Below are 13,821 nucleotides of genomic sequence, written 5' to 3' on the forward strand. Positions count from 1 at the left end.
TACATCCCTAGTAAAATCAGTTTTAGTGACTTTCTAGCGACTTTTGGTATTGAATCTAGCTACTCGGGTTTTTTAGAGTTGGCAACACTGTGCGCAGTTCGAGGTGAGCCGCCAGCAGTGGTGGATGTGGGGAGAGAGATGGCGGAGTTTTCAGAGCGGATGATCTGGACGTGTGTCCATCAGAGACAGTAAATTTGTAAGACTTGATGTCATGAACTGATATATATATTATGACTTTTGAACACTATTAAGGTAAATACATTGTTTGTTCTCTATCAAAATCTTTCATTTGCTAACTATGCCTATCAGTAGTTAGTACCTTCAGTAGTTAGAATCTTTTACTCAGCTGGCAGTATTGGCGCTCGCTGTATTGCAGTAATTCGAGTAACGAAGATTTTTGTGAGGTAAGTGATTTGTGAAAGGTATAGGTTAATGTTAGTCAGGGCCATTCTTTTGTAGGGATTATTGAAAGTCAGATTGCGTCGCGCTAAAAAATATTGTGTGTAAGTTTAAGCACAGTCATTTATAATTTTTCTAAGGGGACGTTTCAATGTCACCTCTAGAGATAACTTTTTGTTTAATAGACAGTGATCAGACCTGGCGACCAGCTAACGAGAACATTAAATTTAATCAAATTTCATTACCCATTTTTAATTTTCATCCTTCTAGGACACTGCGGGGGCATATTTGTACGCTACCATAATTTTGGAAGCAAACACGAGGCTCAAAATAGCGTGAGTTATGACACTATCAAAAATTTCTGTTTCAGATTTTATTAGTAGAACACCTCCTAGCTGCGAAAATTTGTAACCACCGCAGCTAAGGACAATAAATTAATCCTTTAGCCTCATGCAGTGTAGAACTCTCCACATACTTAAAATACTGATGAAATAAAAAATTGCAACACCAAAAAATAATCAGTGTAAAGTAATGAACTTTCGGGAATAAATTTGTCTAGGTAATACACTGAAGTGATTAACATCGCAGGTTCATAGGTTAATGTAAACAAGAGATAAATTATTACAAATACGAAATGCTGGTACATTAACAACTGGTGTAAACGCAAGAGTGTTGAATGCAAGCATGCGAACTTGCAGGCTTTGTGTTGTATAGGTGCCGGATGTCAGTTTGTAGTATGAATTTCCGTGATTGTTCTAGTCGGTCAATTTAGGGGTGGTTAATGCTGTTTGTGGATGACGGTGATGTTGTCGTCCATTGATGTCCCATATTTGCTCCATTGGAGACAGCTCTGGTGATCGAGCAGGCCAAGGCAACATGTCAACATTCTGTAGGGCATGTTGGGTTACAATAGTGGTATGTGGGCGAGCGTTATCGTGTGGGAAAACACACCCTGTAATGCTGTTCACGAATGGCAATACAACAGGTCGAGTCACCAGACTGATGTACAAATTTGCAGTCAGGGTGCGTGGGATAACCAAGACAGTGCTCCTATTGTCATACAAAATCGCAGCCCAGCCTGTAACTCCAGGTGTCCAGCACGCAGACAGGTTGAATGCAGGCCCTCAACTGGCCCCTTCTAATCAATAAACGGCCATCACCGGCACCGAGGCAGAGCCAGCTTTCATCAGAGAACACAACAGACCTCCACCTTGCCCTCCTATGAGCACTCGCTTGTTACCACTAAGTCGCAAATGGCGGTGGTTTGGTGTCAGCGGAATGCACCCTCCAGGGCATCCGGACGTTATTGATCATTAAGCAAAACTGATTTACGCCCTCAAGTGACGCTACCGGCGCCGCTCTTATGCTACTGACCAGAAAACTGAGTAGACATCATTTTTCATATGTAGTAACACGCCCACCTAACTTTCGTTTATGTCGCATTTATCGTGCTTGGTGTTTTGATTTCTTTTTCCGTAATAGTATAACTAGGTGAGTACGCGATATTGCTCATGTATGTACTTATTCCTATCTTATAGTAGTCCATCTTCTCCTTTACCCACTCTCTGTCCATCTCCTCTCCCATCTATCTGTCTATCTCCTGCTCTTCCCTTTCTCTGTCCATTTCCTCCTCCTCCCCTCTCTGTTCATCTTCTCCTCCTCCCTCTCTATGACTATTCTTCCTCCCTTGCCTCTGTTCAATTCTTCCTCTTTCCGCTTTCTATCCATATCTTCCATTCCGCACTCTTTGTCAATTTCCCCTCCCCTCTCTCTATCCATCGCCTCCTCCCACCTATCTGCGCCCATCTCCTCCTGTTCCATTGATGTCTATCCATCTCCTCTTCCCTCCATCTCTCTCCATGGTATTACGCTCATCCTAGTGAATTTCATTTTCACGCAGCTCAGTGTACATGACGTCCTGTAGCCTGAACTATGTGCTGCACAATGATAATGTTTAAGGTACATCTAGTGATGTAGGTAAATTCTGCCTGAAAAATATGTTGCAAATACAGTCAGTAGTAAAGAAGTAATAAATTAGAAGGTCGTGATTCATACGCCAATTTTACTACATGAACAGCGAAAACTTAATAAGCGATAAACTTTCCCATTTTCATTATTTTGCGGGGAACGCCAGCTAGAAACAGATTCGCAAATGTCTGAAATTATGTTTAAAGTATATTGCAAGTCTCTAGGTGTTCTATTTCGGAAATACTGGATGACTAAAGTATAGGTATTCACGTGTCGTGTGCTGCACCGATTTTTCACTCCAACCACCACTCAATTTTATAACATGTATGTATGTATATTTGAAATGATAATCAAATAGACATCCTAGCTGCAAACAGGCGTTAATGTACTTCATTGGGGACATGTTGGGAATGTTTGTCCCGACCGGGACTCGAACCCGGGATCTCCTGCTTAAATGGCAGACGCTTTATCCATCTGAGCCATCGAGGGCACAAAGGATAGTGCGCCTGCAGGGACTTATCCCTTGCACCCTCCCCGTGAGACCTACATTCCCAATCTGTCCACACCACTACATTCGGAGTCTCCTAATAGATGTTTGTCCATCATACTCATTATTCGTGGCAGATTAATCTACCAAGTCCCGTACGAGTTCGGGCATAGCGTGTGCGTTCGCACAAGAAGGTCAATGGCCGGGAAGTCATATTTTAACTATATATGACGGTAGTATCTGTTCCTGAAAGAACAATTACCGTAGATGATCATGCAGCTTTGCTGGAAATGAAATGATAATGAAATTGACACCTAATGAGTATGGTGGGCGAACATCTATTAGGCGCACTACGAATGTAGTGATGTGGACATGTTGGGAATGTAGGTCTCACGGGGAGCGTGCAAGGGATAAGTCCCTACAGGCGCACTATCCTCTGCGCCCTCGGTGGCTCAGATCGATGACTGAGCGGCTCGTCCCGGCGGAGGTTCGAGTCCTCTCTCGGGCATGGGTGTGTGTGTTTGTCCTTAGGATAGTTTAGGTTAAATCGTGTGTAAGCTTAGGGACTGATGACCTTAGCAGTTAAGTCCCATAAGATTTCACACACATTTGAACATTTAGCCGGCACGGTAACTCAGCGTGTTCGGTCAAAAGGATAGTTGCCCTCTGTAATAAAAAAACTGAGTTAATGGAACAACGACGGACTAAAATTAGTGTCTTGCGACGTCCGCCCCGAGCAGATACAAAGAACGAAAATGAACAAAATGAGATTTTAAAAAAATGGATAGAGAGTCTGCCATGTAAGCAGGAGATCCCGGGTTCGAGTCCCGATCGGGGCACACATTTTCAACATGTCCCCAATGAAGTACACCAACGCCTGTTTGCAACTAGGGTGTCCATTTAATTATCATTTCATTTCTGGCAAAGCTGCATGGTCATCTACGGTAACTGTTCTTTCGGGAACAGATACTACCGTCATACATAGTATGTACATTTCATTGAAAATTGACTGCATGTTTCCGATAGCCTCGCGTAATCATTTTAACTACTCACGATCTTTAATTACCTTCCAGGTCTATTTAAGAATGCAATAGCAATGAGCGGATCAGCAATGAACCCTTGGGCATTCTCTAGAAATGCAACCGATAGAGCTGTACGGTTTGCGGGAACTCTAGGATACACAGGAACAAGTTCCAGCGACCTTGTAAATTTTCTGAAAACAGTGGACCCGAACACACTAGTTATGGACTCATCCAGTGCGTTATCTGAGGAGGTATGTATCCGGCTTGGTTGCGTTTATCTACTTCAAGATTGTCTTAGCTTTATTATCTGACACTAAAAGTAATTGTGTAACTAATACAAATGACTATTTTTTCAATTTACTGGCTTTCAGAACGTGCTCTTAGAGCCACCTCAACACTGGGGATGCTACACTACAGTTTCTTTTGACAGTTCATTGTATGCATACCCAGGTACGAAGTTAAAAAGGCCTGGCGAGGAACAGATTCCTTCATGAAACAAATTTCACATTTACAGCATACTGAAACTAGTAAAAGAAATGAGTTGTAAGGGCATTTCATTGAAAGAATAAATCATAAATTCTATATTCTAGATGTAGAAGCATGCCGTAGGGTAATTATAGCGTAACATCTAGGGAACGCACATATATTACCGATCACATGCACATAAATTTTTTGATACGCTGACCAGCATCAGGAATCATCTTTTCTGTTGAATTTTTGAATTTTATGTATAATTATGATTTACTCGATAATTTATGGAAGCACTGTATATTATGTCCACATATTCACTTTACTTTTTCGCATTTTCTCTCTGCACTGAGCCGCGACGAAGTAACGAATAAGTGATCAACACCTATTCTTCAGTGTCCTCATATGATTAACAATCATAACATCGACATAAATTTATCAAGCCAAGCTACAGTCCTGGCAAAACGCAATCTACTGTTGATCAAACAGCCAAAATTATTTCTAACGCATAGCGAACTGAGGCAGATAAACGTATTCAAACACTTTGTGAATCGAAATTACAGATTTCTCTTTAAGATCCCGTCGATGCTTTGAGTTGATGGTATGTTACAAGTGAATCTTTCTAATTATGTTGGTAATATCATTCAATAAAGGACAGCAAACTTTCTGTGACAGGACAGCAAGACCTTGTTCTCCTGTGTGTGGGTACCCAGTGCTGAACCAGAACACGATGGCGCGTTTTTGACGGAAGAACCGTGGACTCTGGTAGCTGAAGGGCGCTACAACCTGGTCCCCTACATGTCTGGTGTCACTGACCTCGAGCAGCTCGCACAAACACAGCGTGAGTAAAATAAAATCTCGTTGATCTTCCAATGCAGTTCTGAAATTTGGCTTCAGTAATCATCCAGTAGATGAGTCGTACTTCAGGGGCTTCTTGGACAGCAAACTTGTTGCACAACGAAAATTTATTTAAAAATTAGATTTTCCGTTTTTCGTTACCGGCTCTGAGTCCAAGAGTTAAAAGTGCTACATGTCAGGTATTTTATAGAAGTCTATTGTATAGCGGCCTGTATAAGAACACATCATGAGCACATACGTAGTTTGTGCACAGGGAGAGGGGCAGTTAACTCAGAAACCTTTCACCCAAGCCCAGATTTCCACCAGAATCGTTCCACGGTATATGATCCCATTCTCATACCTTACGGTTTGTGATTGTGAAACTACCTGGGGCAAACAGGATACGCATTTGAGAAGCCTGTAACAAAAGCTCCGCGTATTACTAACTAAGATGTTTAACAGTTCTCAACATCACTCATCTAACCCCAAGAAGTAATCACTTTCGTGAAAATCTCGCCCACAGGGCACGCAGGGGAACAGTACGCCTCAATTTATACGAAATAGATGGCGGGGAAGTAAATGAAAAGGATTAGTGGAAAATCGTGACTTCCACTTCCAGCGGCACACTGCGTTAATAATGGTGAAAGTTGATAACTTGTGCCGGGCCGGAACTCGAGACTGGATGCACCATTTCTCTAGGACTGTTGCCTGAACCATCTCGGCCATCAGGATAGGCATTTTGTCTGACCCAAATCCTCAATTTATCGCACACGTGTCCCTCGTCCATTGACACCCTACCTACAAATTATTGATTCCTGTATGAGTTCGGACGATATTACTGAATCCGTACTGAAACAAACGTCAAGGAGCCGTCGTCACCCACTTAAGAAATGTGTATTACACTTTTGATCATTTTAATAGTCTCCATCCTAGTGTCAAATTTACAATGAAAGTTGAAAAGGATGGCAAACTTTCTTTTCTTGATGTTTTGGTTGACAAAAATGGCGATGGGGCTTTGGGGCATAGTGTATATCGTGAACCTTCGCATACTGATACGGGAGTTGGACCGTCTTAAAGTTGTTTTTAAGCAGAATGTTTATACTGCGCAACATATACAGTGAGGTGATAAACGCCATGGGATAGTTACATGAACACACAGAGATGGCGATAGTGTCGCGTACACAGAGTATAAAAGGCCAGTGTATTGACGAAACTGTCATTTGTACCAAGGTGTTTCATGTGAAAAGTTTTCTGATTTAACAGTCGCCGCGCGATGGGATTTAACAGACTTTGAACGAGGAATGGTAGTTGGAGCTAGACGCATGGGCCATTCCATTTCGAAAGTCGTTAGGGAATTCAGTATTCCAAGATCCACAGTCTCAAGAGTGTGCCGAGAATACCAAATTTCAGGCATTACCTCTCACCACGGACAACGCAGTGGTCGACGGCCTTCTTCTAACGACCGAGAGCAGAGCTGTAAGTGTGGAGTTATCAGTGCTAACAGACAAGCAATATTGCTTGAAATAACCGTAGAAATCAATGTGATACGTACGACGAACAGTGAGGCGAAATGGGCTATGGCAGCAGATAACTGACGCGAGTGTCTTTGCTGACAGCACGACATCACCTGCAGCGCCTCTCTTTTGGTTTGGTTTGGTTGTTTGGAGGGAAGAGACCAAACATCGAGGTCATCGGTCTCATCGGATTAGGGAAGGATGGGAAAGGAAGTCGGCCGTGCCCTTTCAAAGGAACCATCCCGGCATTTGCCTGGAGCGATTTAGGAAAATCACGGGAAACCTAAATCGGGATGGCCGGACGCGGGATTGAACCGTCGTCCTCCCGAATGCGAGTGCCTCTCTTTTGCTCGTGACCGTACCGGTTGGATCTTAGACGATCGCAAAACCATGCCCTGCTCAGATGAGTCCTGACTTCATTTGTAAGAGCTTATGATAGAATTCAGTTGTAGCGCAGACCCCACGAAGGCATGGATTCAGGTTGTTAACAAGGCACTGTGCAAGCTAGTGGTGGCCTCATGATGGTGTGGGCTATGTTTACATGGAATGGACTGGGTCCTCTTGTCCAATTGAACCGACCATTGACTAGAAATGATATTCTGCTACTTGGAAACCATCTGCACCCGTTACACGATGGAATTTTTATGGATGGTAATGCGCCATGTCACCGTGCTACAGTTGTTTGCGATAGGATTGAAGAACATTCTGGACATTTCGAGCGAATGATTTGCCTAACCTGATCGCCCGACATGAACCTCATCGAATATTAATAGGACGTAATCTAGAGGTCGTGCACAAAAATGCTGCAGCGGCATCACTTTCGCAATTATGGAGGCAGCATGACTCAGTATTTCTGCAGAGGACTATCAACGGCATGTTAAGTCGATGCCATGTCGCACTGCTCCACCACGCCAGGTAAAAGGAGGTCTGACGCCATATTAAGAGACATCTCATGCTTTCGTGCTGAGTCTGTCTAATGCACAAGCTTGCACATTACTATCGGAAGGCAAATCGAAATATCGGGGATTCAGGTGGACATTTTTCTTCAAACTTGGCGATACTTGTAGCCGGAGCCAGCCTACAGAGCTTGTGCTCAACAAAACTTCAGAGAATTTTACAGGAGTGTTTCCTATAATGCTCACATAATGATCACTTTTTGTTTCAGCTAACGGAGTGCTATCCACAGAAGAGCGAGTAAGCAACCTGAACGAGAATTTTGACGAAAAAGTCGGATGTGATCTACGGCTTCCGACGAGAGAAGAGAGACTGAATGGCGCTAACGCTGTTAAACAGTTCTACTACAACGGCAGTGACATCACGTTGCAGGATAACTATACCACAGCTCTGGTAAGTGAGAGGCACTGAATGAACTCACGAAAGGCCAAATATGCAAGAATGCGATTTTTAAGAGTTTTCACATTAAAAATTCTGGAGGCATTACTTTTCAGCGCGCCCTTGCAGTTTGTGAAGCTTTATAATAATAATTACCATTTTGCTGATGCAATCAAGGGTTCAGAGAATGATGTCCAAGAAGGTCTTGTGCATATAAAAATCTAGCAAAGGATTGGTCATAATACATTAACTACTGTCCGAAGACTTTCAAATAAGCATGAATTTTAGATTTACAGACCACATGAAAAGGAGGTTGCCTGTAATGGCGCAGTCATGGAACGCACAGAGCACGGCGAATTGCTTTACTTCCAGGGTGACTAGCGTGATAATATTTGCGGGTGGTTGAGAAAAGGTGGGGCTTGCCAAGCCTGAACAGCTTAACGTTGACAGGTTTTGAACAACAGAAGGTTTAATAGTGCGATTCAAATGATCTTTCTATAAACAGATTAACTCTGGAATCCCTGGAGTTGGGATTAGACGTCAAATCATAGTCAGCAGTCGCTGATTTTAGCACGACTATATTACTTTTTATCAACCAGTAGCAGACATTGGCTTCCTTAGTTTCAAGTGTTTGCTTATGCTCTCCATGAAATGCTTCTTAATGAGGCCGTAGGCACATTCGCACAGATGATGATCTCGAAAATGTGCTATCTGTTTAAGAAAAGTGTGACACTGAATGTAGTTAATGGGCATTTTGCGTTTACAATTACATTTATTTTTGTATATGGAAAAAATTAACTTCTCTTAACATTCATATGTGCAGACTGCCTGTTTTGTTTTTAATTATAACACGATAACATCTGTGACAACCTCTTACCCCACCAGTGCCTTTTGCGGAGCAATCACGCAATATAGGAACTGCTGTATCCAAATTTTTACAGTACATTTTTATTAACATATATACAAGGAGCTTTTAGATTGTTTAAAATTGAGACCTGGTACCTAGGAAGGCAGGATTGGGTTGCGATTGTGGACAGGGCCGAAATCAATTACTGTTGGTTAATTTATTTTTCAATCGCGTACACTTCATTTGGAAACAACAACAAGTAAAAGGTGACAATAAATTAAGAAGTGTTCCACGGCTAAAGGCCTTAATGACAACAAATTCAAAACTATTTCTCGGCTGAAGGCCCCAATAATGATAATTTAAAAACTGCTTCACGGCTGAAGGCCTAAATAGCAATCTTAAGAACCAGTTAAACTACTTCAACCTGCAATTACAGTTATTAAAATATTTTTTAAAGAACAATCATCAAAATCTCACTGCTAGAATACAGTTGTCTAATTAAAATTTTAAGACAAGTAACACTCACGGCTGAAGGCCTTAATGACAACAAATTCAACTATTTCTCAGTTGAAGGCCCCAATAGTCATAATTTAAAAACTGTTTCATGGCTGAAGGCCTGACTAGCAATCCTTTAAGACCCAGTTACATCTTCAAAGTTGAAACTACAGTTATTAATTTAAAAAAAAAATCATCAAATCTGATCAACCCAAGGGTAGGGGAGGGGGGGGGGGGGCGCAGACGTTGCTCTAAGGATCGGCCTGGGAAAGTCCCTCAAAACTCCGCAAGCGATGAGACAGGCAGCCAAGAGTTGGATTCATTTCACGAGATGGTAACTCAGACTAGTGGCAGTTTAAACGCGTGACCAATAATCATTTGCCGAATCTACCAAACGTCCGATGACCAACGCAACGATGGAATAACACACCCAAGCCGGAACCGGCGGTCACCACTACGTCTTCAGACTCCGGTGTTTAGACCATCCGAAAGGAGAAAGGAACCACTACTACCAGAGTAGGAAAAAAAAAACACCACCTGGCCCACAAATCAAGGAAGCTGTCGAACTACACGCCTTACCGGACTTCTCAAATAATAACATATAGAATGCAACAATTAATAATAAGAAGTGGAGGAAGGCTAGTTCGGTTCACCTTCCCCAGTTGCTCCAATCGCTGCTCTTCGTCTCAGCGACACTGCGAACAGCAACACGCAAGCAAATGGCGAGATCTCAGAATGGTGGAGGTTCCACTACTTGAATTAAGGTCCACTGAATTTAAATTTCCTGGGTCCGGTTGACAACGTGGTTGTACCCCTCGCGACTACAGCCCTTCCATCCGGCAGTGCATGCGTGCCGCCCGTGGTCCCGGAGTGATTCCGCGCTGTGTGGACCTGGCTGCTCGTCTGCCCCAACGGAACTGCCGACCCACACAACACGGGAACACCACAACGTCGCCCCAAAGATAGTACCATCGTTACTAGATATCGATAACCGCCGCTGCTGCCACTAGCGGACAGACAACGCTTGCAAACGGAGTGGCGCCAATTAACACAAGAAGAAGAAGACAACCGTAACTATACCAACTAAACGATGCCAACCTAGCAACGGCACCAACGCGAGCCGCAGCACGGCACAAAAATATATATTTTACTCCCATTTTTCATTAAAATTCAATGATAGGAAACATCAGACCAGCCGGACGCTGTGGCCGAGCGGTTATAGGCGCCTCAGTCCGGAACCGCGCGGCCGCTACTGTCGCAGGTTCGAATCCTGCCTCGGGCATGGTTGTGTGTGATGTCCTAAGGTTAGTTAGGTTTAATTAGTTCTAAGTCTAGGGGACTGATGACCTCAGATGTTAAGTCCCATAGTGCTTAGACCCATTTGAACCAAACATCAGAAAACTGACATTACTATGGCATGTAACATTTATTTCTTGCAATAAATCCGTTAGTTGAGTAAAAAAGATGATTAAGTTGACTGTTTGCTAATAGTAAATCCAAGTTAAGAGTCCTGAGCTGGCACAAAGTTTCAACTGTTAGTGTAAATTATTGTAACACAATCTTCATCGCCGACCAGCAACTAAAGTCTATCTGACTGCTTTTATCCATTTATCGAGTAGTGGTTCCTTGGCACTTCTGGTTTTGCTGCTCTTTGTGGAAGCTACCATTTCTTTGAAATGTCTGTAACTTCGATGAAGAATTTCCATTTAGTTACATGCGTTTCCGTTCGTTGGTACTACAACTATACAAGTAAATTTTTGGTTTGTGTGATTTTTTGTTGCTCTTAAAGTGTTGTGAGTTTCATGAAGCATTTATTCCATTTTGCAGTTTGATTCCCACCTCTTCTTTTCGGAAGGAGTTGACGCTGTCATCAGGAGCATGGCTCGCTATTCCTCTGAGCCCGTGTATTACTACGAGTTTACTTACGTCGGCTCTCTCAGCGCCTACCCTGGAGGACCAGGTAGGGGGAGCGAGCAGTTAATCACCGTATTTATCTTTCCTTACGTTTTGCAACGTCACACTTACATAAGTAATAAATTAAGTAACTTGCGCTTACAGTAAGTGCTGTATGCGGTAAAATATCATACGCGAAAGTCTTAGAAAATACGGAATCAAATTCTTCCTTAAATGGAATCTACATAAATAACACTTCAGATTTAGTAAAAGATGATTCCTTATTAAATTTTATTTTTTGGAAAATGAGCGCTTCCTTCAGTAAAATACTATTTTCAAAAGATTTACATGTTTCGTAATTAAAAAATGGTGCTTTATAGCACGTGAAACAAGAACTAGACATTGGTACTTTCTCGTGTGTTTTTATGCACAGGAGCTGCACACGCTGACGACACGCGTTACTTGTTTGCATCGTCTTCACTCGATCCCAATACGGAGGAAGGTGTCATTAGAGCTCAGATGCTAGAATTGTGGACCAATTTCGCCAAATATGAGTAAGTAATATGTCACAGTTACTTAAAATATGCTATTCTTAAGTGCTTTCAGTGTACATAATAACACCAACGAACAGGACTAAAACAAAGCATTGTAAGATACGACTACTTTAAGATCACTACGTGCAAAGTATGTGATACAGCACCCTATATTCGTTAAACAAGTTTATTAACGTGTATGGAGTATTTTGTGAATGTTATTAAATACACAGTATTTTATTAGCTATTCGCAATGTCTATTCTTAGCTCCATTGCAAGAGACCCCTGAACGTGGTTTCTACAAGGTGATGTTACAGACCTTAGTGGATGATGGAGAAGGGTAAATGTATTAACATGAGGTCATTTGCCGTGGTCCGGAAACGATCGAGTCTAAAGTTACAAGCGCAAATCGTTCTAATACCTCTGACAGTGGACCCCTTCTACTGTAAGCTCTTTGCTTTCCAAATTTTAGAAGGTAGTGGTGTGGACCATAACAAGAAAGAAATGACCACTGAGCATGGACTCTAAAGTCCATATTTTAAGAGCTATAAGCACTTGTTCGTCTTTGTTACTGTGAAACATATCTCTTCTAGTGAACAATTGTTTACAGCTCTAAAAACAATACACTTTAGAGACTGTGTTTACTGGAATGTTTTCTTGTTTCGGTCCATACTACCTTATTCCAAGATATAGAATGCAAAGATCCAGTATTAGAAGAAGTCCACCATCAGAGCTATCAGAACGATTTTCGCATATAATTTTCGACTCGGTAATTTCCGGACAAGGGTCCCTTACCTCACACTAATTCATGTACCTTTCTTCCTTATCTCTGAAAGTTTATAACAACATCACGGACATATCCCACATAGCATTTTTTCGCAAACTTAATCTGAGGAAAACATTAATAAGATGACGAATGTGAGATACATAGAAACCTAATGAATTCGTACTTTTACACCTAAACTTTTAGATAAAAATTTTGTGTCCCAAATGTATCTGTACAATGCGCTCTACAAGAATATTATTGTACATAAGTCTGTTCTAAAGTTAGAAACAGGCAGTGCTGTTATATAATGTAAACAATGGATAACTGGAATTCCAGATACGTTCATAACCTAACGTATACTGTACTATACAGTACACAGATGGGTGTACAGTTTACGTCCCTCATTAGCTTCAAAACCTTTTAACTTCGTACAACAACTATAAAATAGATTAGAAATTTAGATTTCTACAAAGCTCTGATCGTAGAAATCGCATTGTTTTGTTAAATTAACATGAACAAGAACACAGTTCTCAAATTTATAGCGTTCCATGTGCACCATCGGTTGATGAGTTCTGCATGGAGTCAGGTGCAGTAAAAAATAATAGAGTTTTTATGTACAAAACAAATCTTATCTTATCTTACTTCTTGCGAAGACCATTAACAATAACTTACGATTATGCAGAAAAAACTACCTGAAGAAACAGAATTATGATGATGTTCTTGAGCAAAGGCAACAAGCATGAAGTGAAAGAGGAAAAATTTAGCTAAATCACATTTAACATGACATCTTGTGGAAATCGAGTTTCCTGCCGGATATCAGCGTCTTCGAAACACCATATTTCGACGTCATTACTTGACGTCTTCATCAGGTGTTGCCTGAGACTGGCTGCTTGCTGGACCGGGTCGCATATTTATGCCTGCCCGGTGCCTGGTGTTCTGATTGCCGTTCACTAGTCGGTCCGCGCCCGCGTGTCGCGCCATCCTGCCGGTATAGGTGTTCCCTATTCCGTCCGCGCCCGCTCTGGCCGCCTCCATCTGCGGTGGTGGCCTCCTGGTGTTCCCTTTTCGGTCCGCAACCGCGAGTGGCGGTCCCCTGCCGCTCTGGACGTTCCCTATTCCGTCCGAGCCCAGGATCCGCTCTTTGCGTTGTCGCAACTTGTCCGGTGCCTTCATATTGAAGCACATTTCCTCCCCGTAGAGTCTTGCGATGTAATTTTCTTAGACTTTCCCGGCGATTGGATGACATCTCTTGGAAATCGG

At 42.2% G+C, this 13,821-nt stretch overlaps 1 protein-coding gene and 1 non-coding gene across 2 annotated transcripts in view; one reads left to right on the forward strand and one right to left on the reverse strand.

Moving 5' to 3' along the window:
* The window catches only part of LOC126147179 (esterase FE4-like), a 77,634-nt gene that overhangs the window by 40,936 nt on the left and 22,877 nt on the right, over positions 1-13,821 (forward strand). The window contains exons 6-10 of the mRNA XM_049915674.1: positions 3,928-4,127; positions 5,020-5,185; positions 7,861-8,042; positions 11,197-11,329; positions 11,696-11,816. Of these exons, the coding sequence (XP_049771631.1) occupies positions 3,928-4,127; positions 5,020-5,185; positions 7,861-8,042; positions 11,197-11,329; positions 11,696-11,816 (802 nt within the window). The remainder of the gene's footprint in view (positions 1-3,927; positions 4,128-5,019; positions 5,186-7,860; positions 8,043-11,196; positions 11,330-11,695; positions 11,817-13,821) is intronic.
* Positions 2,783-2,857, reverse strand: Trnak-uuu (transfer RNA lysine (anticodon UUU)). Its single transcript has one exon. It is a non-coding gene; the product is annotated as a tRNA-Lys (tRNA).

This window comes from Schistocerca cancellata, chromosome 2 (genome assembly GCF_023864275.1).
Source record: "Schistocerca cancellata isolate TAMUIC-IGC-003103 chromosome 2, iqSchCanc2.1, whole genome shotgun sequence".
NCBI lineage: Eukaryota > Metazoa > Arthropoda > Insecta > Orthoptera > Acrididae > Schistocerca > Schistocerca cancellata.